Below are 24,513 nucleotides of genomic sequence, written 5' to 3'. Positions count from 1 at the left end.
ATTTTCCTGGTGTTGGATTTGATGAACTTTTACCCATAGATCACTTTTTTGAAGTTTATTTCATTGGATCATGAAAAAAACCTCCCGCACCTAGCACCACATCACTTTTAAAAATACGAGTTTACACAATACTATTTAAAAATAACGTAAGAAAAGAATTAACAAGTATCAAGGAATAACAAGAAAATATATACAAATAAAATATATACAAAAACTAGAGACATTCATCACGAAATGCCCCGCGCTCAGTATTATTTTACATGTAAAGTGCAGTAATATGTACTTGTATGGGGTGGGTATTTGGTTGAAGCCTTATGTGTTTGATATAAACTGGGATATACAATGAAAAAAACTGGAGATTGGCATAATATTTATTTAGAGGATGTGACAAACAGTGACCATAAAAAGTCGGTCACGGTCAGGAGCCTTCAAAACAAATGCAACCACAGGTGACCTTGAAACAGAGGTCAAGGTCACCGGCCTTCAAACCCATGCGAAGTACTCCTCCAAGGCATGACAGCTGTGACTATTGGTGACCTTCAAAAGTAGGTCAAGGTCACTGGACTTCAAACCCATGCGAAGTACTCCTCCAAGGCATATATTCACCAAATACGAAGTTTCTGCAAGCAATAGGTGCCGGGCTACTTTGCGGCAAAGGATTTGACAGTTGTGACCATTGGTGACCTTGAAAAGCAGGTCAAGGTCACTGGCCTTCGAACCCATGCGAAGTACTCCTCCAAGGCATGTACCCACCAAATATTACGTTTCTGCGAGTAATAGGTGCGTAGCTACGTTGCAGCGAGGGATTTGACAGTTGTGACCACTGGTGACCTTGAAAAGTAGGTCAAGGTCACTGGCCTTCGAACCCATGCGAAGTACTCCTCCAAGGCAAGTACCCACCAAATATGAAGTTTTTGCGAGCAATAGATGCCGAGCTACGTTGCAGACGGACTACTTTTAAGATTAGGCTTAAAACTTTCCTTTTTGCTAAAGCTTATAGTTAGGGCTGGATCAGGTGATCCTGAACCATCCCTTAGTTATGCTGCTATAGACGTAGACTGCTGGGGGGTTCCCATGATGCACTGTTTCTTTCTCTTTTTGCTCTGTATGCACCACTCTGCATTTAATCATTAGTGATCGATCTCTGCTCCCCTCCACAGCATGTCTTTTTCCTGGTTCTCTCCCTCAGCCCCAACCAGTCCCAGCAGAAGACTGCCCCTCCCTGAGCCTGGTTCTGTTGGAGGTTTCTTCCTGTTAAAAGGGAGTTTTTCCTTCCCACTGTAGCCAAGTGCTTGCTCACAGGGGGTCGTTTTGACCGTTGGGGTTTTACATAATTATTGTATGGCCTTGCCTTACAATATAAAGCGCCTTGGGGCAACTGTTTGTTGTGATTTGGCGCTATATAAAAAAAATTGATTGATTGATTGACAAACTGACGGAAGGACGGACAACCCGAATGCTATATGCCCCGCCTCGCGGTGCAAGTGCCGTACGGGGCATAAAAACACTACAAATGCTATATGTACTCATTTTCATATATTCCTCATGTGTATTGTATGTAAAACCGACATGTTATAATAAAGAGTGTTTGAGCCGCTAGACCCCACCCCAGACCCCACAATGAAGCAAACTGCTGATTGCACTCCATGCAAAGGAGGAATCCTTGGGGATGAATTCCAAGCACTACGTGAATGGGTTTTGTTTCCAAAGAATTAAATATGTTCCTGCACACTACATTTTATAAGCAAGTACACATATAAAGGACAAATTATTTATCTGAAATAATACATCAAAACAGCAAAACCAAACTAGGTTTGACAAGTACATGATAAATATTTTCTGTTCTTTGTAAAATACCTTTACTTGCATAACTGTGGGGATTGTTTGTATTAAGTTCTTTTTGCCTAGCTTGTTATTTACTTGCCCTTAACAGTAGGATAAAACAGAAATAAATCCTTAAATTCTCAGGGCTCAGTACAGTCTCAGTTTATGCTCCTGTGGTTCAGGCAGGTATGGTGTTTTGCTGATTCATCCTGTTAATTTTAGGGTACATGCACAAAGAATGGAATGAATGCAGGATACAGATGATGACAGTGGTATGTATACTGTTAACTATACACGCCCTGTGGCCTGCACTGGATAGAGGCCAAAATGCGCATGTATAAATCCACACATGGATAGATGTGGAAGGATTAAAGCCCAGACTGTTTAGAGTGCATACACAAAATAATTGTAGCAATTACATTTTTAAGTATAACCCCCACGTTAGTCATAGAGTAATAGACTATTAAAAAATACATTGTGTACACTGTATGTCATTCATTCAATCATTAATTTTCTACACCCGACTATTCCAATCAAGGGTCAAGGGGGAACCCGCGCCTATCCTAGCAGACACTGGACGAGAGGCGCGGTACACCCCGGACAAGCCACCAGTCTGCTGCAGGGGTAATGCATGTCTCCAGAGGATATTATAAAAGCATTTCATGTTGCATTCAATTATACAGTATATCTCAAGGCAGCTCTTAGAAAGTGTAAGGTGTTAAGTATGTCAACAAGTGATTAACCATTTCACATAATTTCATGCAGATGTTTGGGATACTGTGGCACTCACCTTCCCGTGTTTTATCTCAAGCTCAGCCATCTCTATAAGGTTCTTCCTGAAGGCCACTACACGTCTGCCCTTAAAACTGGTGAGTTCTATGAAGGAGACATCACAGATCTTAAAAAGAGTTTGTAAGTGTTGACACATAATTAAGCCCCTTTCACACAAGAACATGATTACGTTTATGGAAGAACCAAGCAGGCAACAACAGAGATATTAAATTCATATGCACGATACTTATGACAAATTTCTGTTGAAATTTGTTCACGTATAGCTTCTGAAATCACGTGATCATGTTCATGTCAGTGCCTCTGGTCTGCTCTGTCTATTTTTTGTGACATGCCCCAGATTAATAAACAAATCAAGATATGAATCTTATAACTCTCAGGTGGTGAGAAGTGTTTTTATAACTTATAATGTCCACCTCCACCGCGCCCCTCCCCGAGTGCAAAGGAACTGTTGTGGCATGCAGCCATTCATGTGCAGGGGATTTGAACACAGTGCAAACAAACTGAAAGCACTGTGTCCACTGCAGGTCAATGTGTCGCACAGCGCTGCAGATCTGGACAGACTATTATATCCACAATAGACCTTACAGTACAGATAATATTCCTCCTCATGGGCGACATAAATAACGTGAAATATTGTGCCCACCAGATCTGCGACACCACGGTGGCTGGCAGGCAGGTGCACATGCTGTCATCACGTCAGAGGCTCAGAGCTGACTGGATCTCACCGCTGTAATAAACAAAATTTTGTATTGCTTCATCAAATTTAATTCTGTCGGACATATGATGTGGAACTGTTTCGCGATGACAACATATGAAACATAAATCTCACCTCTAGGAGCATTTTGCAGCGCAGTGTGTCAGGAGCCAGGACCACAGCCTGGTGTAATGCTGGAAACGACGATGCCATAAATAAATCCCATGTGATAATCCAACCAGAAATCACAATGTAGAGTTGTGTTATGGGGGAAAAAAAAAAAAAATTAAAGTTTCCTGGAAAGGCTGCGTCTGACGAATAGTGGGAAAGCTCCCTTCAGACTTTTATGCAAAGGTGTCCTTCGACTCTCAGCAAAGGTTGGAGGACGAGGACAAGCGAAGGAGTGATTGAATGGAAGTGGGTGACCGCACCAATGCCAGCTTGGACAGATATGGCATGAGTCCGGTCCATAAGTTGGTTGTTCTTTGATATCCAGTACAGGTCCTGTGCAAAGGGAGGAACACAGCGCTCCCTCCCACTCCATCCCGTGTTTGCCATTCAGACATTGGGACAGTCTTCAGCACCATTTATGGCCATCTGACAGCAGTCTGTGTCGTCTACATATGCTTTAGATGAGATCTGACAGGTGTGGATGAGGCAGTCTGGCTGCATTCTGACACGGCTGACCATGCCTCTTTTCCTCCCGACTGCATCCGGATTATGACCATTTTTGCTATGTCGGCTTGCTTCCTGCACATTGTGGCTGTGTGTGATGGGGGCTTAATCAACACACAACAGCTGTTCCTAGTCTGTGGGGCTATCGTGTGGCTCCCCAGCACTTTGATTTGAATAACTATGATGTGATAGATTGGGTTACTGCTGAAACACTACCATTAACTACACTGTGGGCAATTTAGGCTTATCAACAGAGGCCACTGACTACAATCAGACTAACTACAATGTGGCTAAATCACAATTAAGTAAGAAGCCAGTTGGAAGAGACGATTCCATCTCTTAATGTGCTGTCATTAAAAGATCTTTTGACCACACAGTCTGGCACAGACAGGGTACACGATACCTTTATATATAAAAAAAAATCCAAGATGGCACAGTCTTGTGCGGTGCACCTCCCGCCAGTAATATAATACTTGCAGTATACTGCTTTCAAAACTTAAAGATAGAAAGGTCATAACTTACATAGCACAAATGTGTTTAATTTTGCTGTGTTTAATAATAAATAATAATAAGTTTAATTTTGTTTGGCCAACTGATTAGGGTAGAGATATGAAGCAGTGCCAACTCATAAGGACAAAAAAAACTGCTGCTGAGAATAATACGCTACAAAACGTCTATTCAGTAAAGTGAGGGGTACTTTTGGGTGGGGGAGAATCAGGTCATGCTTAAATTTGATTTACTCACCTTGGATAGGGTGCAGCCAGAAAGTATTCACGGCGCTTCATGTTATAGACATTTTGTTTTATATAGTGGCTGAGTGGATCCTTGTCATTTGACTGGTGCTTTGTATGTCACATGACATGAATTATTCGTCCCATTTGTGTCGCATTGCATTTAGAGTGCAATCTGGTTCCATTTAGAGTGCAAATTTGGTTCCATACGTTTGGTACCATTGCACTCTGCGCACGCACGCACACACAGGACAACGACAAAAGCAGGACAACGATTTGATTGAGCTTACTGACGGTGCTAGTTCTTGTAACACACACACACACACACAGACACACACACACACACACACACAGACACACACACACACACACACACAGACACACACAAAATCCACTCCGCTGTAAGCCGTCTGGATGCATGAAGAGCTGTTCAGGTGAAAAGCTGATGTGATTTTTGGCTGGCGGGAGGAACTACAAGAAGTCTTTTTTTTTTTTTTTTAATGGAAGTACAAAGTCAGTGCACATCACTACACTAGTAAGTTCCTTCGGCTGCTCCCTTGTTTGCACTCGGGGTCGCCACAGCAAATCCAAGGTGGATCTGCATGTTGATTTGGCACAGGTTTTACGCCGGATGCTCTTCCTGACGCAACTCCACATTACATGGAGAAATGTGGCAGGGGTGGGATTTGAACACAGAACCTTCCGAACTGAAACCAAGCGCATTAATCACTTGGCCACCACCCCTGCATCACTACACTACACTACACGTTGCAATTTGGACTCGTATTTAAAGTTCGTATTGGACTTTAGCAGCAGTGGAACATCAAAATGTAAGTCCATTTTCCGTTGTTTATAAATTAATAACATATCAAATAACAAGGATCTATGACAAATAATTAATGTTTTTACATTCTTTCAATGGAAGGAATATTTAATTCGGTGAAAGCTGGAACATGCCATTCAACAAGGCAAATTGAACTCATAAACATTCATTATTTGTATAATGTTACAGTCTTATTCCAAAATGGGGTAAATTCATTTTCCCCCCTCATATTTCAACTCCCAACAGCCCATAATGACAAGATTTTTTTTTTTTTTTTGCAAATTTATAAAAAAAAAAAAAGTAAGGAATCACATGTACATAAGTATTCACACCCTTTGCTCAATACTTTGTTGATGCACCTTTGGCAGCAATTACAGCCTCAAGTCTTCTTGAATATGATGCCACAAGCTTGGTGCACCTATCTTTAGGCAGTTTTGCACATTCCTCTTTGCGGCACCTCTCAAGCTCCATCAGGTTGGATGGGGAGCATCAGTGCATTTTCAGATCTCTCCAAAGATGGCCAAACAGATTCAGGTCTGGTCTCTGGCTGGACCACTCAAGGACATTCACAGAGTTGTCCTGAAGCCACTCCTTTGATATCTTAGCTGTGTGCTTAGTTAGGGTCATTGTCCTGCTGAAAGATGAATCACTGCCCCTGTCAGAGGTCAGGATCGCTCTGGAGCAGGTTTTCATCCAGGATGTCTCTGTACATTGCTACATTCATCTTTCCCTCAATCCTGACTAGTCTCTCAGTTCCTGCCGCTGAAAAACATCCCCACAGCATGATGCTGCCACAAGTGGTGACAAAGTAACTTTAGAAAGTTACTTCATTAGTTACTTTATACAGTTATATTTTACAGTTACTTCATTAGCAGCTGCGGACAACTTGTCGGCAGCTGCTGAATGTAATTAATAAAGTAACTCATATTCTAATTTGGTTATTTTTAAGATTTAGTACTCATAAAAGTAAGTATTAGTTAATTTGCTGGTGAGTTACTTTGCTGATTGCTCAATCTTAAGAGTAACGAAGTTAGATTACTAGTTACCTTATTAGTTACATTACTTATTAGTTGCAAGTTTTCAGCAGATTCTAATAAAGTAATTGCATAAAGAGGCTAATGAAGTAACTGATAAAGCAACTAAAAAAGTAACTTGTCAAAGTTACTTTCACAACACTGGCCACCACCATGCTTCACTGTAGGGATGGTGCCTGGTTTCCCACTAACATGACTCCTGGCGTGCCTTTTTACAAACTCCAGGTGGGTTGCCATGTGCCTTTAACTAAGGAGTTGCTTTCCATCTGGCCACTGTATCATACAGACCTAATTGGTGGATTGTTACAGAGATGGTCGTCGTGCTGGAAGCTTCTCCTCTCCACAGAGGAATGCTGGAGCTCTGACAGAGTGACCATCGGGTAGGGATGCACCCATCCACAATTTTTCACTTCCGACCTGAATTTGGATATATGCTGATGCCGATACTTTTCCAATCCGATACCAGAGCTCTGTTTGCTTTAATATTATCATTATGTTGATTTTATATGAGGATTTTCTTAAAAAGGAGACCTGAAAGTTGAGCTACAATTTGCCAGAAGGTGTATTTGATGTTTTGGTTTAAGAATTAAGTACTTTTATTTTTTTTTTAATACTTTTATAGCCTTATTTTTACAGACTTAAAGAGAAAAGGCAGCACTCTCTCTCTCTGCCTCTCTCTCTCTTTCTGCGTGTTCCTCTCTTTCTCTCTCTTGCTTTCTCTCTCCCTCCGTCTTTCTTTCTTCCTCTCGAAAACAGTGTTTTTCATGCTGCACAAACTTCAAACTTTTTGGAAACACAAAGCCTTTCAACTGTAAAATAAATGTATCGTCATCAACGCTCACGCGACGGATTATAATGGAGACTTTATCCTTTTCACAGATTTACAGAATCTCTGTTCGGCTTCTCCTCCTCGGCTGCATGCTGAGCTGACGTTTTACAGCCTTGAGCACATTTTCAGTAACAATTCGGTTAATCCGTGCTCGACAAAGACAATTTGAACCAGAGAGCCCAGCAGAAATTTGTCACTAACCACAGCAAGAACACTGCGGAAGAGAGCTCTCTCAAACAGCTCGGCTTCAAAAACCTCTCCCCTCCTCCCGCTCAGCAGTAAACAAGCAGAGAGCAAACAACAGCAGTTGAGAGGATTCACAGTGACTCTTCTCCGGTGTCGGAAAATGTCGCAGTTGGATCGGTATTTTCCAACATGTGAATTAACTCGGTATCGGAACCCGATATCGATCCAGGATCGGATTGGTCCCATCTCTAACTAAGGCCCTTCTTCCTCGATTGCTGAGTTTAGACGGGTGGCCAGCTTTAGGAAGAGTCCTTCTTCCATTTACGGATGATGGAGGCCACTGTACTCATTGAGACCTTTAAAGCAGCAGAAATGTTTCTGTATCCTTGCCTAGATTTGTGCCTTGAGACAATCCTGTCTCAGAGGTCTACAGACATTTCCTTTGACTTCATGCATGGTTTGTGCTCTGACATGCACTGTCAACTGTGGGACCTTATGTGTAGACAGGTGTGTGTCTTTCCAAATCATGTCCAATCAATGAATTTACACCAGGTGGACTCTATTTAGCTGTAGAAACATCTCAAGGATGATCAGTGGAAACAGGATGCACCTGAGCTCAATTTTGAGCTTCATAGCAAAGGCTGTGAATGCTTATGTACATTTGATTTCATAGTTTAATTTTAATCGATTTTAAACAAAATCAAAAAACTTTTTTCAAATAGTCGTTATGTGGTATTATGTACAGAGGTTTGGGGAAGAAAAAAGGAATTTCAACCATTATGGAATAAGGCTGTAAAAAAATGTGGAAAAAGTGCAGCATTGAATAGTTTCTGGATGCACTGTACAGTAGTGTTCAGAATAATAGTAGTGCTATGTGACTAAAAAGATTAATCCAGGTTTTGAGTATATTTCTTACTGGTATATGGGGAAACAGTGTACCAGTAGATTCAGTAGATTCTCACAAATCCAACAAGACCAAGCATTCATGATATGCACACTCTTAAGGCTATGAAATTGGGCTATTAGTAAAAAAAAGAGAAAAGGGGGTGTTCACAATAATAGTAGTGTGGCATTCAGTCAGTGAGTTTGTCAATTTTGTGGAACAAACAGGTGTGAATCGTCCCATATTTAAGGATGAAGCCAGCACCTGTTGAACATGCTTTTCTCTTTGAAAGCCTGAGGAAAATGGGACATTCAAGACATTGTTCAGAAGAACAGCGTAGTTTGATTAAAAAGTTGATTGGAGAGGGGAAAACTTATACGCAGGTGCAAAAAATTATAGGTTGTTCATCTACAATGATGTCCAATGCTTTAAAATGGACAAAAAAACAGAGACACGTGGAAGAAAACGGAAAACAACCATCAAAATGGATAGAAGAATAAACAGAATGGCAAAGGCTCACCCATTGATCAGCTCCAGGATGATCAAAGACAGTCTGGAGTTTACCTGTAAGTGCTGTGACAGTTAGAAGAGGCCTGTGTGAAGCTAATTTATTGCAAGAATCCCCCACAAAGTCCCTCTGTTAAATAAAAGACATGTGCAGAAGAGATTACAATTTGCCAAAGAACACATCAACTGGCCTAAAGAGAAATGGAGGAATATTTTGTGGACTGATGAGAGTAAAATTGTTCTTTTTGGGTCCAATGGCCGCAGACAGTTTGTGAGACGACCCCCAAACTCTGAATTCAAGCCACAGTTCACAGGGAAGACAGTGAAGCATGGTGGTGCAAGCATCATGATATGGGCATGTTTCTCCTACTATGGTGGTTGGGCCTATATATCGCATACCAGATATCATGGATCAGTTTGGATGTGTCAAAATACTTGAAGAGGTTCTGTTGCCTTATGCTGAAGAGGACATGCCTTGTGGAATCTACTGGTACCTTGTTTCCCATGTAAACATAAGAAATATACTCAAACCTGGATTAATCTTTTAGTCACATAGCACTACTATTATTCTGAACACTACTGTATGTAGTTCAAATCAAATGAAAGTCAGATCAATTTTGTTCAAGTTATATGTTCAACAAAAGTATTAATGGCGTACGCAGAAATGTACGGAGAGCAATCTCTATCCCCCCTACCTGACCTATAGCCGGTGGGAATTAAAACCCCAAGATCAATTAATTCAGTGGCATTGCATGCATACTGCAGTGTTTAATCTTTAAACGCAATAGAGAGAAAACAGAGTGGAAGTGAGACAGAAAGAGAGCACATCTCAGAACTGCATGAATAGCTCTGAAAACAGAATTGTTCTAAATACAGGGTTAGTTTCTGTGAAGATACTTGTTACAATGTTAAACACTACGGAAAATACACCTAATCCATGTCAGAAGCACTCTGGATTTGATACTAGGTTGGAAATGGGTAGAAATACAGACACTTTTATATCAGTCCGTCTGGATGCTATTCTCACCATCATGGCTGATGTGAATATTAGCAAGTTATATGGTTTTCAGCAGAAGTGAGGAAGGGGCTTTACAATTGACAAGTACAAAAAAAAAAAAAAAAAAGAGCTACATTATGTATGGCGCGGTTACACAACCTTTTTTTCCAGATTCAGACAGCTTGTCAAATTTCTGCAGGCACTGCTGTTGGTGTTGCTCTGCTTGGGGGATGTCCTTGCTCTTCAGCCGTGCTTTATCTAAAGCTTATTAGAGTTCTCATAATCAGCCAATGCCCGCGCTCGCCTGTAGAGAAGGTCCTAACAGATGTGTTACAGACATTTAGTGCAACAGTGTAAAATAAAAACCAAACAACCCCAAATGAAAAAAAAAAAAAAAAAAAGCTCTAGAAACTGTAGAGACAGTTTTGTATTCTTTGTAACATCCAAATCCATAGCCGATAACCCCTTTCTTGTTTGAAAATGAAATTTTAAACAGAACACAAACTGGACAAAAAGTCAAGAGTTCATTCATTCATTCATCTTCTACTGCTTAGTCCAATTAGGGTCGCGGGGAGCTGGAGTCAAGAGTTATCAAACATAAATTCTTTTTAATTTACACTGTGTCAAATCATAATATAAATCACCTCAAGGTGCTATACACAAGTAATGACCTTACTAACTCCATGAGAAAACACATCGCAAAAGTGGTACGGAATAACTACAGTGAATTTTTATTTGAAAAAACCTCAGGCAGACCAGTTTTAGTGGATGACCATCTGCTAGTATGGACATACTAACAAGACAAAACAAAAACCAAAATTAAAAGAAAACAGGCAGTGACAGAAATGTTGCACCAAAGCAAACATATCGTGCACTGTTCACAATGACAGGATAGTGAAAATGACAAAGAGATTAGAGTCCCAGTGAAACAGACTTAATTCAGTGACCGTCATGATGCCAGATCAGTCAATGAGGCAAGTGACCTCCCTTCGCTTACACCATCCAGCTGAACCTCAACCCCTCTCCAAGATGCCCCTAATCCAGCAATTAGAGTTCAGAAATTCCAAATGTAGATTGCCGAATCGATGCAAGTTTACAAACCATTCATAAACAAGACAACCATGAATTCGTTCCACACCTATAAAAACCTCCGAGCACATTGCCTGTGGAATCCACGGGCTCTAAATTGGGTAGCGTTTATAAAAGAGGTAGCTACATTTTTCAAGGATGGTAATAAGTTGTGCAAAGTTTCTATAATGAGTGGATGATGTGCGAGCCCAGAATGTTTTTAGAACCTGAGACTGCAACAGTTTTTGAAGAGCTCAACCCTTTAATTTCCTGTTAGTTATGTAATTTTTTATGGTAATTTACTGTCTTCATGTATTTATAAATTGTTTTAGGTTCGAGTTACCATATACACACTATTATTATTATTATTAGTTTATCCATCCATCCATCTTCTTCCGCTTTATCCGGAGATCGGGTCACGGGACAGCAGCTCAAGCAAAGCCGCCCAGACCTCCCGATCCACACACACCTCCCTCAGCTCCTCCGGGGGAAGCCCAAGGCGTTCCCAAGCCAGCCGAGAGATGTAATCCTTCCAGCGTGTCCTGGGTCTTCCCCGGGGCCTCCTCCCAATGTGACGTGCCCGGAACACCTCTCCAGCGAGGCGTCCAGGGGCCATCGGAAAAGAGACCCGAGCCACCTCAACTGACTCCTTTCGATGTGGAGGAGCAGTGGCTCGACTCCGAAGCTCCTCCCGAGTGGACCGAGCTCCTCAACCTATCTCTAAGGGAGTGCCCAGCCACCCTGCGGAGGAAACTCATCTCGGCCGCTTGTACCCGCGATATCGTTCTTTCGGTCATGAGCCAAATCTCATGACCATAGGTGAGGATCGAATGTAGATCGATCGATAAATCGAGAGCTTTGCCCCCCTACTCAGCTCTCTCTTCACCACGACTGCATCACTGCAGACGCTGCACCGATCCGTCTATCGATCTCACGCTCCATCCGTCCCTCACTCGTGAACAAGACCCCGAGATACTTAAACTCCTCCACTTGAGGCAAGGACACTCCACCCCGACCTGAAGAGGGCAAAGCACCTTTTTCCGGCGAGAACCATGGCCTCGGATTTGGAGGTGCTGATTTTCATCCCGGACGCTTCACACTCGGCTGCAAACCGCCCCAGTGCACGCTGAAGGTCCTGATTTGACGAAGCCAACAGAACCACACTGTCCACAAAAGCAGAGATGAGATTCTGTGGTTCCCAAACCAGACCCCCTCTACACCCTGGCTGCGCCTAGAAATTCTGTCCATAAAAATAATGAACAGAACCGGTGACAAAGGGCAGCCCGGGCGGAGGCCAGCGTGCACTGGAAACAGGTTTGACTTACTACCGGCAATGCGAACCAAGCTCCTGCTGCGGTCGTACAGGGACCGGATAGCCCTTAGCAAAGGACCCCGGACCCCGTACTCCCGGAGCACTCCCCACAGGGTGCCCCGAGGGACACGGTCGAACGCCTTCTCCAGATCCACAAAAACACAAAAATTATTAGTTTATATTACTTCTATTTTGTCATTTGATTTTAAATGGACCACAAGGAAATAAGTGTTTTCACTGTCTTGTGTCATCCAATGTATTTTTAAACATATTAAAATTATATTATGTACCTGCATTGAATTTACTAAATAAAATTGTGCACAGATGCACTCACGCTTTAATATATAGATATTTACTGTGCCCTGCTGGAATGGCGTGAGTCCAGAATGCAAATATTAATGTTCATTGTTCAGTGTTGTTTAGCCAATATAGTAGCTTCTCTAAAAATATTAATCATATCAACGTTCAGTTTTGCGCCAAAGCTCTCCACACTTTGTGCATAATCAAAATTGCACCCATGCATGCATGCATAGTTTGTATATTTTTTCTGCAATCTTTCTGCAAAAGTGTTTTAATCTGACAGAGACTGTGGTGCAAGACATTAACAGCACTACATTTTTTTGACTAGTACCAACACTTAACTCAATCATGGTAACAGCAGCAACACTTGACTAAACCAACTGAACTACAAAAACACAATAAATCAATAACACTAACATAACCCACATTATATTTAAAACCTCAAAACCCCGAACTCCCATGGTGTATTGCAGCACAATGTCTATTGTTTACTGGTTAGCTAAATTGCACATTTCTCAAAAATATTTGTCCCATCACTTTCCGTTTTCCAGCGTTCATCCTTGACCCAAAATACATAAGCATGCCAAACAGCAAATGTCAGCTCTCCCTGGTTTTTGCGGGATCGAGCCATAAACATGCACACAGAGTCCACTTGACTATTATATGAATATATATATTACTCCATGAAGGATAATGCATTAAAACTGCATTATAGTGAGCCTTAGAACTTTTCAGCCTACCCTCGGAGATAATTATATTCTTTTAATATTGACACGAGTGCACAATTAGATCCGAAAATCATGTTTATCACTCCCCAGAAAACTGAACACTCACATACATCAGTAGACAAGTGTTATCCAATACAGCAATCCATTCATCAACAGCTACTTCCAATCTTTGGTAAGCTTCAAATGTACACTCAGGGTATCAGTCATTCCTCATTACATACTGTAGATCAGGGGTGCCAAGTTCGGTCCTCGAGATCTACCTTCCTGACACCCTGCTCCACACACCTGAATCCAATGAAAGACTCGTTAGCAGGCTTTTAATGAGTCTTTCATTGGATTCAGGTGTGTTGGAGCAGGGAGACACTAAAGGGCGTCAGGAAGGTAGATCTCGAGGACCGAACTTGGGCACCCCTGCTGTAGATGCTGGTGACCTGATCATTCAGGTCATCTACAGCACAACAAAATTTGCTTGTGCATCCTCAAAAACAATGCCCCCCCCCCATACTTCAATAAATATTAAGAACATCAGGAGATTTTTTTTTGGGGGGGGGGGGGTGTCTATGCATTTACACATTTTACAGCCTTTCTAAACATTTTAAACGTGTTTTTAAAAAACTTTCTATTCTTCTATTTTACATTTTGTCATATTTTAACATTTTTTAACATTCAAACATTGTGTTTTTAAACATCTTTGACTTAACTAACACATTTAACAAATAATAATTAAACTTTTATTAATAGTCTCTCATCTAGTTTCACCTCTTGTTTAGTGTGAGCAGTGAGTCTGAGTCTATGACGTGCACAGGTGGCTGATGCACTGTGGACAGGAGTTAACTAAGATCGTCCTCTACTTTCTTCTTTTTGGTTGCCTCAAATTCTGTCTTCTCACTGGTAGAGTTTACACACCAACATTTATCCATTTTGCTCCTGGCATATTAGCTAACAATGTTTTCTTTTTCCTTTTCCCCTTCTTTTGTTGGTTAACAGTGTGTGTTATATTATGTATTGTATGAGGAAAGAAGATATACATCTCACCTTGGCAGCCTGGATGTCTCTCATGTAATATCTTAGCAGTTCTGTGAGTTTCAGCTCCTGGTCTGACGCTACTCTTCCCTCCACTTTCTGTGGGGCCACAAACACATGGCTCCACTAGGCATATATAATTACAAATATTACAAAAACTGTGCCACTTTGCTGAGAGATAAGATCTGTCTTACTCTGAGCTTCTCAAACAGGTCTGACAACTTCTCCAGCAGCCTAAAAAACATAAAATAACAACAATGACTGTGTAGGCTCTCAGTTGTCCAGGTGGTTTCCATAGTAGAGAAGCTTGAATCTTCGACTGGACTGGAACGTCCTCACGTCAAGCAACCCAGTCCAGTCGAAGATTCAAGCTTCTCTACTATAACAACAATGACGATATAAAAAAAGAAATTCACGATCATTCCCCATTTTAACTGCAACAATGAAGTTATCACTTTCATTTGACATCCTGTCCAGAGTGTATCCTGTCTCTCGTCCAGTCACCGCTGGGATAGACTTGTTGCGAATACCGTATACTTTGAAACCGGTCACGGAAGTGCACAAAGTAATCCCGGTGGATCATCAGATGGTCACTAACAGCGTAAATCTTAATTATTATGATTTCAGTGCGACATGTCCTTTAAAGAGTACGAATGGCATATCACATTTAATAAAGTGTAACACATATTTCATATAGCAGGGAAAAAAGTTAAAGACATAAAAGGTGATGTTTAAATTTAGACACCATAGAATAATGATCTGAACAGTGTAGATAATAATATGCAGTGGAAAAGGTGAAGGATTAGTAAAATCCTACTATAATCTGAGAAAGGTTTGTGTGTTTCTTCAACTACTCCAACAGGCTCGGGCAAATAGCCACCAAACTTGCTGTAGTATGCCTGTTGGCTGACCCCAAAATTCCCTTAAAGTTTGTTTTGGCAAAGGTCAAGGTTATTGGGAACAAGACATCAAAAATTATGATTTTCACTCCGATGACCATCAAATCTGTCACACATATGTAGGTGGGTTTCTGGAATTGGGCCAGGCAACATCAAATTTATCAAAGATCAGTCATTATGATCAAGGTCATTTCAGCTAAGGTCATAATTTAAGTTTTTCCCACTCTGATTTGCATCAAACGCAGCACACACACACACACACACACACACACACACACACACACACACACACACACACACACACACACACACACCACACACACACACACACACCACACACACACACACACACACGGAGGTGGCTTCCAGAATTGTCCAGCAAGTTCAAACCTAACAAGGTCATCACTGGTGCCAAGGTAATGTCTGCTTATTGGCCTAGTCCTCCCAGGTCCTGGGCAAGCAATTTGATTTTTAACCCAATCTGGCACACACTTAAGTGAGTCCAGAAAAGCCCTGGCAAGGTCAGGCAGAGGCCAATCAATCGTGTGAAGGTCAAGGTCACTGAGTTCACACTGTTAGATTGCCATAGCTGTTACCATGTTTTTGCCCATGAGAACTACTATGTAGTCTATTTTAAAGTCATATTTAAAATAGATTAATTGACTTAGTAGCATATATGGTATGGTATAGTATATGGTATTTTATGTAAACATTTTAATATATGGTCAGAAATAAGTGTAAAGCAATTTTTTTTATTATATATCTTATTGGTTACTGACAAGACAAAAACAAAAAAAAACCAACAAAAAAAAAACAAAAACAAAACGCAAGGACACACACATTAATAGAGTACATCTACGAATCTTTCCTAGCCACTGTGTAACAATTATGTATTGCACTCACTTTTTATTTGCTGTACTGTCATCAGCAGAGAGGCTGTTCAGAGTGACAGAGATGTGAATGTATCATCTGCAATAGCTGAAATGACAGAAAACTGAAATACTACCAATATACACATGTAGTACAAATCACTTTCAGCTTAGTCAGGCAAATGAAAAATACACATCTGAGGTATCTTCAGACCATAGATTAATTTGTATTTGTATGTACTGGGTAAATGGTCAAATATTGTTAGCATTTTTTTTAACTAATTCTTTTCTACAACCCCTGCTCGAAAAAATTATGGAATCACCGCCTCAGAGGATGTTCATTCAGTTGTTTAATGTTTGTAGAAAAAAAGCAGATCACAGACATGACACAAAACTAAAGTCCATTTCAAATGGCAACTTTCTGGCTTTAAGAAAACACTGTAAGAAATCAAGAAAAAAAGATTGTGGTAGTCAGTACGGTTACTTTTTTAGACCAATCAGAGAAAAAAATATGGACTCACTCAATTCTGAGGAATAAATTATGGAATCACCCTGTAAATTTTCATCCCCAAAACTAACACCTGCATCAATCACATCTGCTTGTTAGTCCTGCATCTAAAAGGAGTGATCACACCTTGGAGAGCTGTTGCACCAAGTGGACTGACATGAATCATGGCTTCCAACACGAGAGATGTCAGTTGAAACAAAGGAGAGGATTATCAAACTCTTAAAAGAGGGTAAATCATCACGCAATGTTGCAAAAGATGTTGGTTGTTCACAGTCAGCTGTGTCTAAACTCTGGACCAAATACAAAACAACATGGGAAGGTTGTTAAAGGCAAACATACTGGTAGCCCAAGGAAGACATCAAAGCGTCAAGACAGAAAACTTAAAGCAATATGTCTCAAAAATCGAAAATGCACAACAAAACAAATGAGGAACGAATGGGAGGAAACTGGAGTCAACGTCTGTGACCGAACTGTAAGAAACCGCCTAAAGGAATGGGATTTACATACAGAAAAGCTAAACGAAAGCCATCATTAACACCTAAACAGAAAAAAACAAGGTTACAATGGGCTAAAGAAAAGCAATCGTGGACTGTGGATGACTGGATGAAAGTCATATTCAGTGATGAATCTTGAATCTGCATTGGGCAAGGTGATGATGCTGGAACTTTTGTTTGGTGCCGTTCCAATGAGATTTATAAAGATGACTGCCTGAAGACAACATGTAAATTTCCACAGTCATTGATGATATGGGGCTGCATGTCAGGTAAAGGCACTGGGGAGATGGCTGTCATTACATCGTCAATAAATGCACAGTTTACATTGATATTTTGGACACTTTTCTGATGTTTAAGGATGATGAAATCATTTTTCAAGAAGATAATGCATCTTGCCATAGAGCAAAAACTGTGAAAACATTCCTTGCAAAAAGACACATAGGGTCATTTCATGACATAGGGTTAATGTCAACGGGCAGATGTGATTTGATGCAGGTGTTAGTTTTGGGGATGAAATTTACAGGGTGATTCCATAATTTATTCCTCAGAATTGAGTGAGTCCATATTTTTTTCCTCTGCTTGGTCTAAAAAAGTAACCGTTACTGACTGCCACAATCTTTTTCTTGATTTCTTGTAGTGTTTCTTAAAGCCAGAAAGTTGCCATTTGAAATGACTTTAGTTTTGTGTCATGTCTGTGATCTGCTTTTTTTCTACAAAATTAAACAACTGAATGAAAATCCTCCGAGGCCGGTGATTACATAATTTTTGCCAGGGGTTGTATACCCGCTTACTCCAAATAAGGGTAAGGGGTATAAATGAATTCAACCTTTTCTCTCTAATTTATTCTCCTTTATTTACATATATGCATTACTCATCCTGCTGTAATTCCATGAATTTAACATGGGTGTTTGTATTTCCCAAAGTGCAATGCCTGTGGTTTATTTCATTGGATTTTTTTCCCCAGGAAGCTATTCCAACATGTAGATGTGGTGCAAATACCAGAATAATCTTCCTTAGCTAGAAAGTGGATGGCAGCTCTAAATGGTTGTGGCTCTGTAGAGATGCCGTGTGTTAACTCTTTACAAAATTCTAAAGACAACATCTTCCATTTTGCATCACAGAATGTAAGGACGCCCACACCTCCATTTCACTCCTGCATTAGAAGCGCTAAACAATTTTAAAAAGATAATGCAAAACCCCTCAATTACTTTGTGCGAGCGAGTCATTTTCTCTGCTTTGGCAGTTGAATCTCTTATCTTGCTGTAGTAGTCAAGTAGGAAAGTCTTTTCCTGCTCAAAAAAGTCATCAACTTCCTGTGAACAAACAAGGAAACATAAACATCAGAAAAGAAAAAGCCAACCTTCTGAAAAACTGTGAAACACACACACACACACACACACACCACACACACACACACACACACACACACACACACACACACACACACAAAAACGCAAAAGTCCCACCTTTATCCCCGAGATCAAGACCTCATCAGCTGATTTCACCATATTTTTGAAGAATCCTCCAAACATTTCCTTGGCATTCTTTCTTCTCACACTGAGCTAAAACAACCCAGTGTGGAGCAAACAAGTGTTAATTTCTTCATAGTTATGATGTTTTTAATCAATCATTCAGTGCTTCAGTTTCATTATGTTTCTTATACACTATGATGCTCCAACACATTTTACAACAAGTTTGTGATTGTAGCAAATTAAAATGCCCAGGTCTTTCCAAAACTGTGCCCACACACAGCATGAAGAATAAATGCTGATCAAAGCTGAATACAAGCCACGTGTCACAGCTCATCCTGTAAAATACTTCCTCTTTCTTCAACTGACAGCCCAGGAAGGGAAGTCAACGTCATGATGAACTCACATCCTGATCATACTCCAAGAAAATCTGGAAGTTTCTGTCCTTGCTTAAAACAGGGTGAGAGGACAGCCGCTGCAGGAAAATTTCATGCACTTGGACAGTCTTCTTAAACACTGCCAGATATTCACTGAAAAGAAAAGGCATTCTTTAGCAGACTGCATCTGAGCTTTCATCTGAGATCAAAATGATACTGCCAAAAGACACAAATCATCCATAAAATATGCAGCATTATGTTTGTGTTGACTGTGATTAAAGGATTATTAACCGAGCGTGAGGTCTGTACAGGAAAATATCAGACCAAGGTGTAAGAACAGGCCGAGCGTTAGTGTTTTTTCACACGGACCTCACCTTCTGCTCGATTAGAAAAACCAAGCCGGACATGAACGTACTCCATAAATATCTAAATAGCATCGAAAAAACACACAGACTGAAAGCTTACCAGCTAACAACTGGACCATCTGTTAGCAAGTTCCTCATGGAGGTGAAGAAAGCGAACGAGCTTAACACCGTCAGCAGCATATTCAGGCAATACTGTAAGTTTGCGTGTTTACACATATAATAGCCATATAATAAAACAAATTATTAACCTCGTTTGCTTGGTTAATAATCCTTTAGTATCACACTCACGCTTCCAGCTCCTGCTTCATCTTGGTGTACTCCTCCTTTGTCATCGTGGCTTCACCTTCCCCCAGTTTATGCATCTTGTCTCTTGGACCCTCAAAGTCAGGCTTTGGTGGCACAGGGGGAATCTGTGAATCAAAAGAAGAAAAGCATTTAATGAAAAAATAAAGAGACGAAGAGTCAGGTTGAAAGTAACACTCTTATTAGTGTTATACCCAAACAGTTTAGTTTATCTATGCATCCTGTTGCTCATTATTTACATCAATATGACTTATATCACAGAGCACCCTCACTATTAGGCCGGCATAGTCCCTGTCTCACCAGAGTATCAGAAGCCAATGAAGTCTGCATGCTGTCCTGGGAACTGAGAAGTCCGGCTTCTGAAAAGCACTAAGTGTGGGCTGGGAAAAGAGTTATTTCAACTGCATGTTACAAGGAAACCTATCAACATATCAGCAGATAAGAGTGATTTTAAAAATCAAGAAGTGTTTGCATTTTTCAACATATGGCTGGTTGAACCTTTGTATGGACAGTAAACTTGACTTTGTCCCCTTTCACAGAGGGCATCAGGAATGTCAATGAGAAGAGAGGTATCGTTGTTTAGGTCCACAGACACGGAGCGCATCTAAAGGCAAAGAACACGGCAAGGGTCATCCAACAAATGTAACTTAATGGTCCATGAATATTGCCAACCTTCACAGGGCAAATGCATATTTGATTTCAATACTTTAAAGAACAATTATCTATAGTGGAATTTATTACCAATATTTACCTTTTTCCCTACATTTACATTTTGTCTGTTACAAAGTCAAATCAAGGAGCTTGCAGTGGTACAACTACAACCCCTGGCAATAATTATGGAATCACCTGCCTCGGAGGATGTTTATTCAGATTGTTTAATTTTGTAGAAAAAAAGCGGATCACAGACATGACACAAAACTAAAGTCATTTCAAATGGCAACTTCCTGGCTTTAAGAAACACTATAAGAAATCAGGAAAAATAATTGTGGCAGTCAGTACTCGGTTACTTTTTAGGACCAAGCAGAGGGAAAAAAATAGGGACTCACATCAATTCTGAGGAATAAATTGATGGAATCACCCTGTAAATTTTCATCCCCAAAACTAACAACCTGCATCAAAATACAGATCTGCTGCGTTAGTCTGCATCTAAAAAGGGAGTGATCACACCGTTGGAGGTAGAGCTGTTGCACCAAGTGGACTGACATGAATCATGGCTCCATCATGAGAGATGTCAATTGAAACAAGGATAGGAGTTATCAACTCTGAAAAGAGGTAAATCATCACGCAATGTTGCAAAAGATGTTGGTTGTTCACAGTCACTGTGTCTAAACTCTGGACCAAATACAAACAACATGGGAAGGTTGTTAAAGGCAAAATATACTGGTAGACCAAGGAAGACATCAAAGCGCAAGACAGAAAGCTTAAAGCATATGTCTCAAAAAATCGAAAATGCACAACAAAAACAAAGGAGGAACGAATGGGAAGAAACTGGAGTCAACGTCTGTTACCGAACTGTAAGAACCGCCCTAAAGAAATGGATTTACATACAGAAAAGATACAAAAGCCATCATTAACACCTAACACAAAAAAACAAGGTTACAATGGACTAAGGAAAGCAATCGTGGACTGTGGATGACTGGATGAAAGTCAGTTTCAGTGATGAATCTCAAATCTGCATTGGGCAAGGTGATGATGCTGGAACTTTTGTTTCATGCCGTTCCAATGAGATTTATAAAGATGATTGCCTGAAGAGAACATGTACATTTCCACAGTCATTGATGATATGGGCTGCATCTCAGGTAAAGGCACTGGGGAGATGGCTGTCATTACATCATCAATAAATGCACAAGTTTACATTGATATTTTGGACACTTTTCTTATCCCATCAACTGAAAGGATGTTTTTGGGATGATGAAATCATTTTCCAAGATGATAATGCATCTTGCCATAGAGCAAAAACTGGTGAAAACATTCCTTGCAAAAAGACACATAGGGTCAATGTCATGGCCTGCAAATAGTCCGGATCATAATCCAATTGAAAAATCTTTGGTGGAAGTTGAAAGAAAATGGTCCATGACAAGGCTCCAACCTGCAAAGCTGATCTGGCAACAGCAATAAGAGAAAGTTGGAGCCAGATTGATGAAGAGTACTGTTTGTCAGTCATTAAGGTCCATGCCTCAGAGACTGCAAGCTGTTATAAAAGCCAGAGGTGGGTGGCAACAAAATACTAGTGATGTGTTGGAGCGTTCTTTTGTTTTTCATGATTCCATAATTTTTTCCTCAGAATTGAGTGATTCCATATTTTTTCCCTCTGCTTGGTTCTAAAAAAGTAGCCGTTACTGACTGCCACAATTTTTTTTCCTGATTTCTTATAGTGTTTCTTAAAGACAGAAAGTGCCATTTGAAATGACTTTAGTTTTGTGTCATGTCTGTGATCTGCTTTTTTCTACAAAATTAAACAACTGAATGAACATCCTCCGAGGCCGTGATTCCATAATTTTTGCCAGGGGTTGTATGCACTGCCATATGTACCACACCAAGAACCACAGAAATTGTTGCGGTGAAGGTGAAAGAATAGCACTAGTGTTAGTCTTATTGTCATCACCAAGGAGCCCATGATTAAGGAACCTAATCTGCCAATTATTCCAGTGTGTAGAGACAGTGACATTGGTGTGCATGTACATACCTGTAGGTGAAAGGGTGAATGAATATGACCTACTGCTTTTAACTTCCACCTCAGAAGGAAAAGCGCTACACACGCTACACAGACAGGTAATAAAGTATTTGGACAAGGACACATCTTTTTTTAATTTTGTACCTTGGTAGCTAATTGTTGCATGGTCTCAGTTTTTAAAACTGTGTACTTCAGACAGAATCACCATAAAGTACCATAATGTTGTATTTGCAGCCAGTCTGCTCTGTGTAAGCCTGATCCTGTCAGAGCACAGAAGCTAAGCAGAGTTGGTCCTGGTTAGTACTTGGATGGGAGTCATCTTCAGAAGAACAGGGGCTGTGTTGCGTTTCTCCCACGGTAAAACTGGAGTTGCATCAGGAAGGGCATCAGGCATAAAACCTGTGTCAAATGCCAATGAGGGTCTGTGCTGGATCTGCTATGGCAAACCCCGAACAAACGGGAGCAGCCAAAAAGGCCAAACAACGACAACAAATGAAGAACCCAACCTTACATGTGTGTCAGAAAATAAAACAGGACTGGGGTCAAAAAACATTTATGTCTCATCTAAACTGCAAGTTTTCTCTTTGAAATAATCCCCCTTGAGTTTAAAGCACTTTCCCATCCTTCTCCGCCATGCCTCCATACACTCCTGGAAGGATTCTCTGTAGCTACGTTGTCACAGCCCTCTTGATGGCTTCCATGTTGAGTAAATGGCCCCCCTTGAGCTTGGAGAAAAGGTGGAGGGGAGAAAAAAAAAAAATCACACGGAGCCAGGTCAGGTGAGTAGGGAGGTTGTTCCAGTGCAGATGTTCTTCTTGGCAAGGCACAGGATCTCTTTGTAGACATGCTGCCTGATCGTCTTGCCCTGTCACAAGAACTATGTGGACGTTGCCCCTCACATCGAAGAACATGATCAACATGAGATTAACTTTGGAGTGCGATGGTCTCCAGACTCTTCCATTGAAGGCTCTGGTGTTTGGTTTCTGGGGCCTGGTTTCATAAAGCAATCTAATCTTTTAGTGTACTAAACTTACTTATTCGACTAAGGTTAGTCGCCCAACATTAGTCGTCTAATCTTCGTTTCACATTGACAGCTAAAGTTGTAGATTAGCTATCTAACGTTAGTCGATGATTTTCACGGGCATAAGCAGCCTCGCCAGTGCCATTGCCAAGAAATGCCTCCAATGCGTGAGAGTTTTGTTTACTTCCAGGTTGATCGTCTCCTGTAAACATGGCCGAGTCCATTGCACGAGAGGAGAAGTGCTCCCGGCCTCGGCGTCCGTAAACATCTTCAATGGATTATTCCAGTCCCAGAGCACCCGCTCCCTCCACAACACTCTCCTTCCTTCCTGCTCCATCAATTGGTGGTACATGATAGCCACCATTTTTGAGGTAAGACACTGAAGCTTTATCGGCTAAAACAAGTTTAGCCTCCTTTGTACCAGGCTAAAAACTTCAGCGACTAAGCGCTTTAGTGCAACGACTAACATCTAAAGAGTTAGTTGACTAGAGTGAGTGTAGTTGACTAAACAAGATTAGACTGCTTTATGAAGCCGGACCCAGGTCATACTCAAAGATTCATGACTCCTCATCGTGATGACTTCCCAGCGAAACTAAAAATCCTAACCGTTCCAACAATGACAGCTATCAGCTGGCTGACAACAGCAAGCTAGAGACAGTACCAAACCAGCTGATTTCGATAGACAAGCACAGCCCGAGCATGTTTTCACCAAGCAGCCAGTCGCACATGTGCGGAACTAAGAATTCTCACCTTCGGATTCACCACTTCGCCGGAAGTGACTGTACCCGCCGCAAGAATGGAACCTAAATGCACGTTAAACAGAACCAAATTGCACAAAAAAAATAATAAATTACGTCAGTCATACAATGGACTGTTTCCAGAGAATGGGACAAATCAATGCCACGTGATGTACATTCCAATCACAATCAAATGACAGGGATCTATTTAGAGGTTATATAAAGAATTTTATATCTATTTCTAACTGCTGCCTTAAATGCTTCAATGACCAATGACAACTTTCCTTGATAAATAAAAGCCCATCCCATCCAGTCATCACAGGGGATCAGTGTATTAAACTCACATCAAGAAGAATTCACAGGTGAGTTAACCATATGTGTGAAAAGAAGA

General features: G+C 40.8%; 1 protein-coding gene across 1 annotated transcript in view; it reads right to left on the bottom strand.

The window, feature by feature from the left end:
• The window catches only part of snx5 (sorting nexin 5), a 30,197-nt gene that overhangs the window by 5,158 nt on the left and 526 nt on the right, over positions 1 to 24,513 (bottom strand). The window contains 13 exon segments of the mRNA XM_034184603.1: positions 2,615 to 2,700; positions 10,135 to 10,239; positions 10,242 to 10,293; positions 14,419 to 14,505; positions 14,601 to 14,640; positions 16,209 to 16,274; positions 18,374 to 18,489; positions 18,643 to 18,738; positions 19,052 to 19,175; positions 19,676 to 19,797; positions 19,963 to 20,070; positions 20,189 to 20,218; positions 20,220 to 20,294. Of these exon segments, the coding sequence (XP_034040494.1) occupies positions 2,615 to 2,700; positions 10,135 to 10,239; positions 10,242 to 10,293; positions 14,419 to 14,505; positions 14,601 to 14,640; positions 16,209 to 16,274; positions 18,374 to 18,489; positions 18,643 to 18,738; positions 19,052 to 19,175; positions 19,676 to 19,797; positions 19,963 to 20,070; positions 20,189 to 20,218; positions 20,220 to 20,294 (1,107 nt within the window).

This window comes from Thalassophryne amazonica, chromosome 13, assembly GCF_902500255.1.
Source record: "Thalassophryne amazonica chromosome 13, fThaAma1.1, whole genome shotgun sequence".
Lineage (NCBI taxonomy): Eukaryota > Metazoa > Chordata > Actinopteri > Batrachoidiformes > Batrachoididae > Thalassophryne > Thalassophryne amazonica.
The sequence above is the reverse complement of the archived record's forward strand: the minus strand, read 5'-3'. Positions and strand labels throughout refer to the sequence as shown.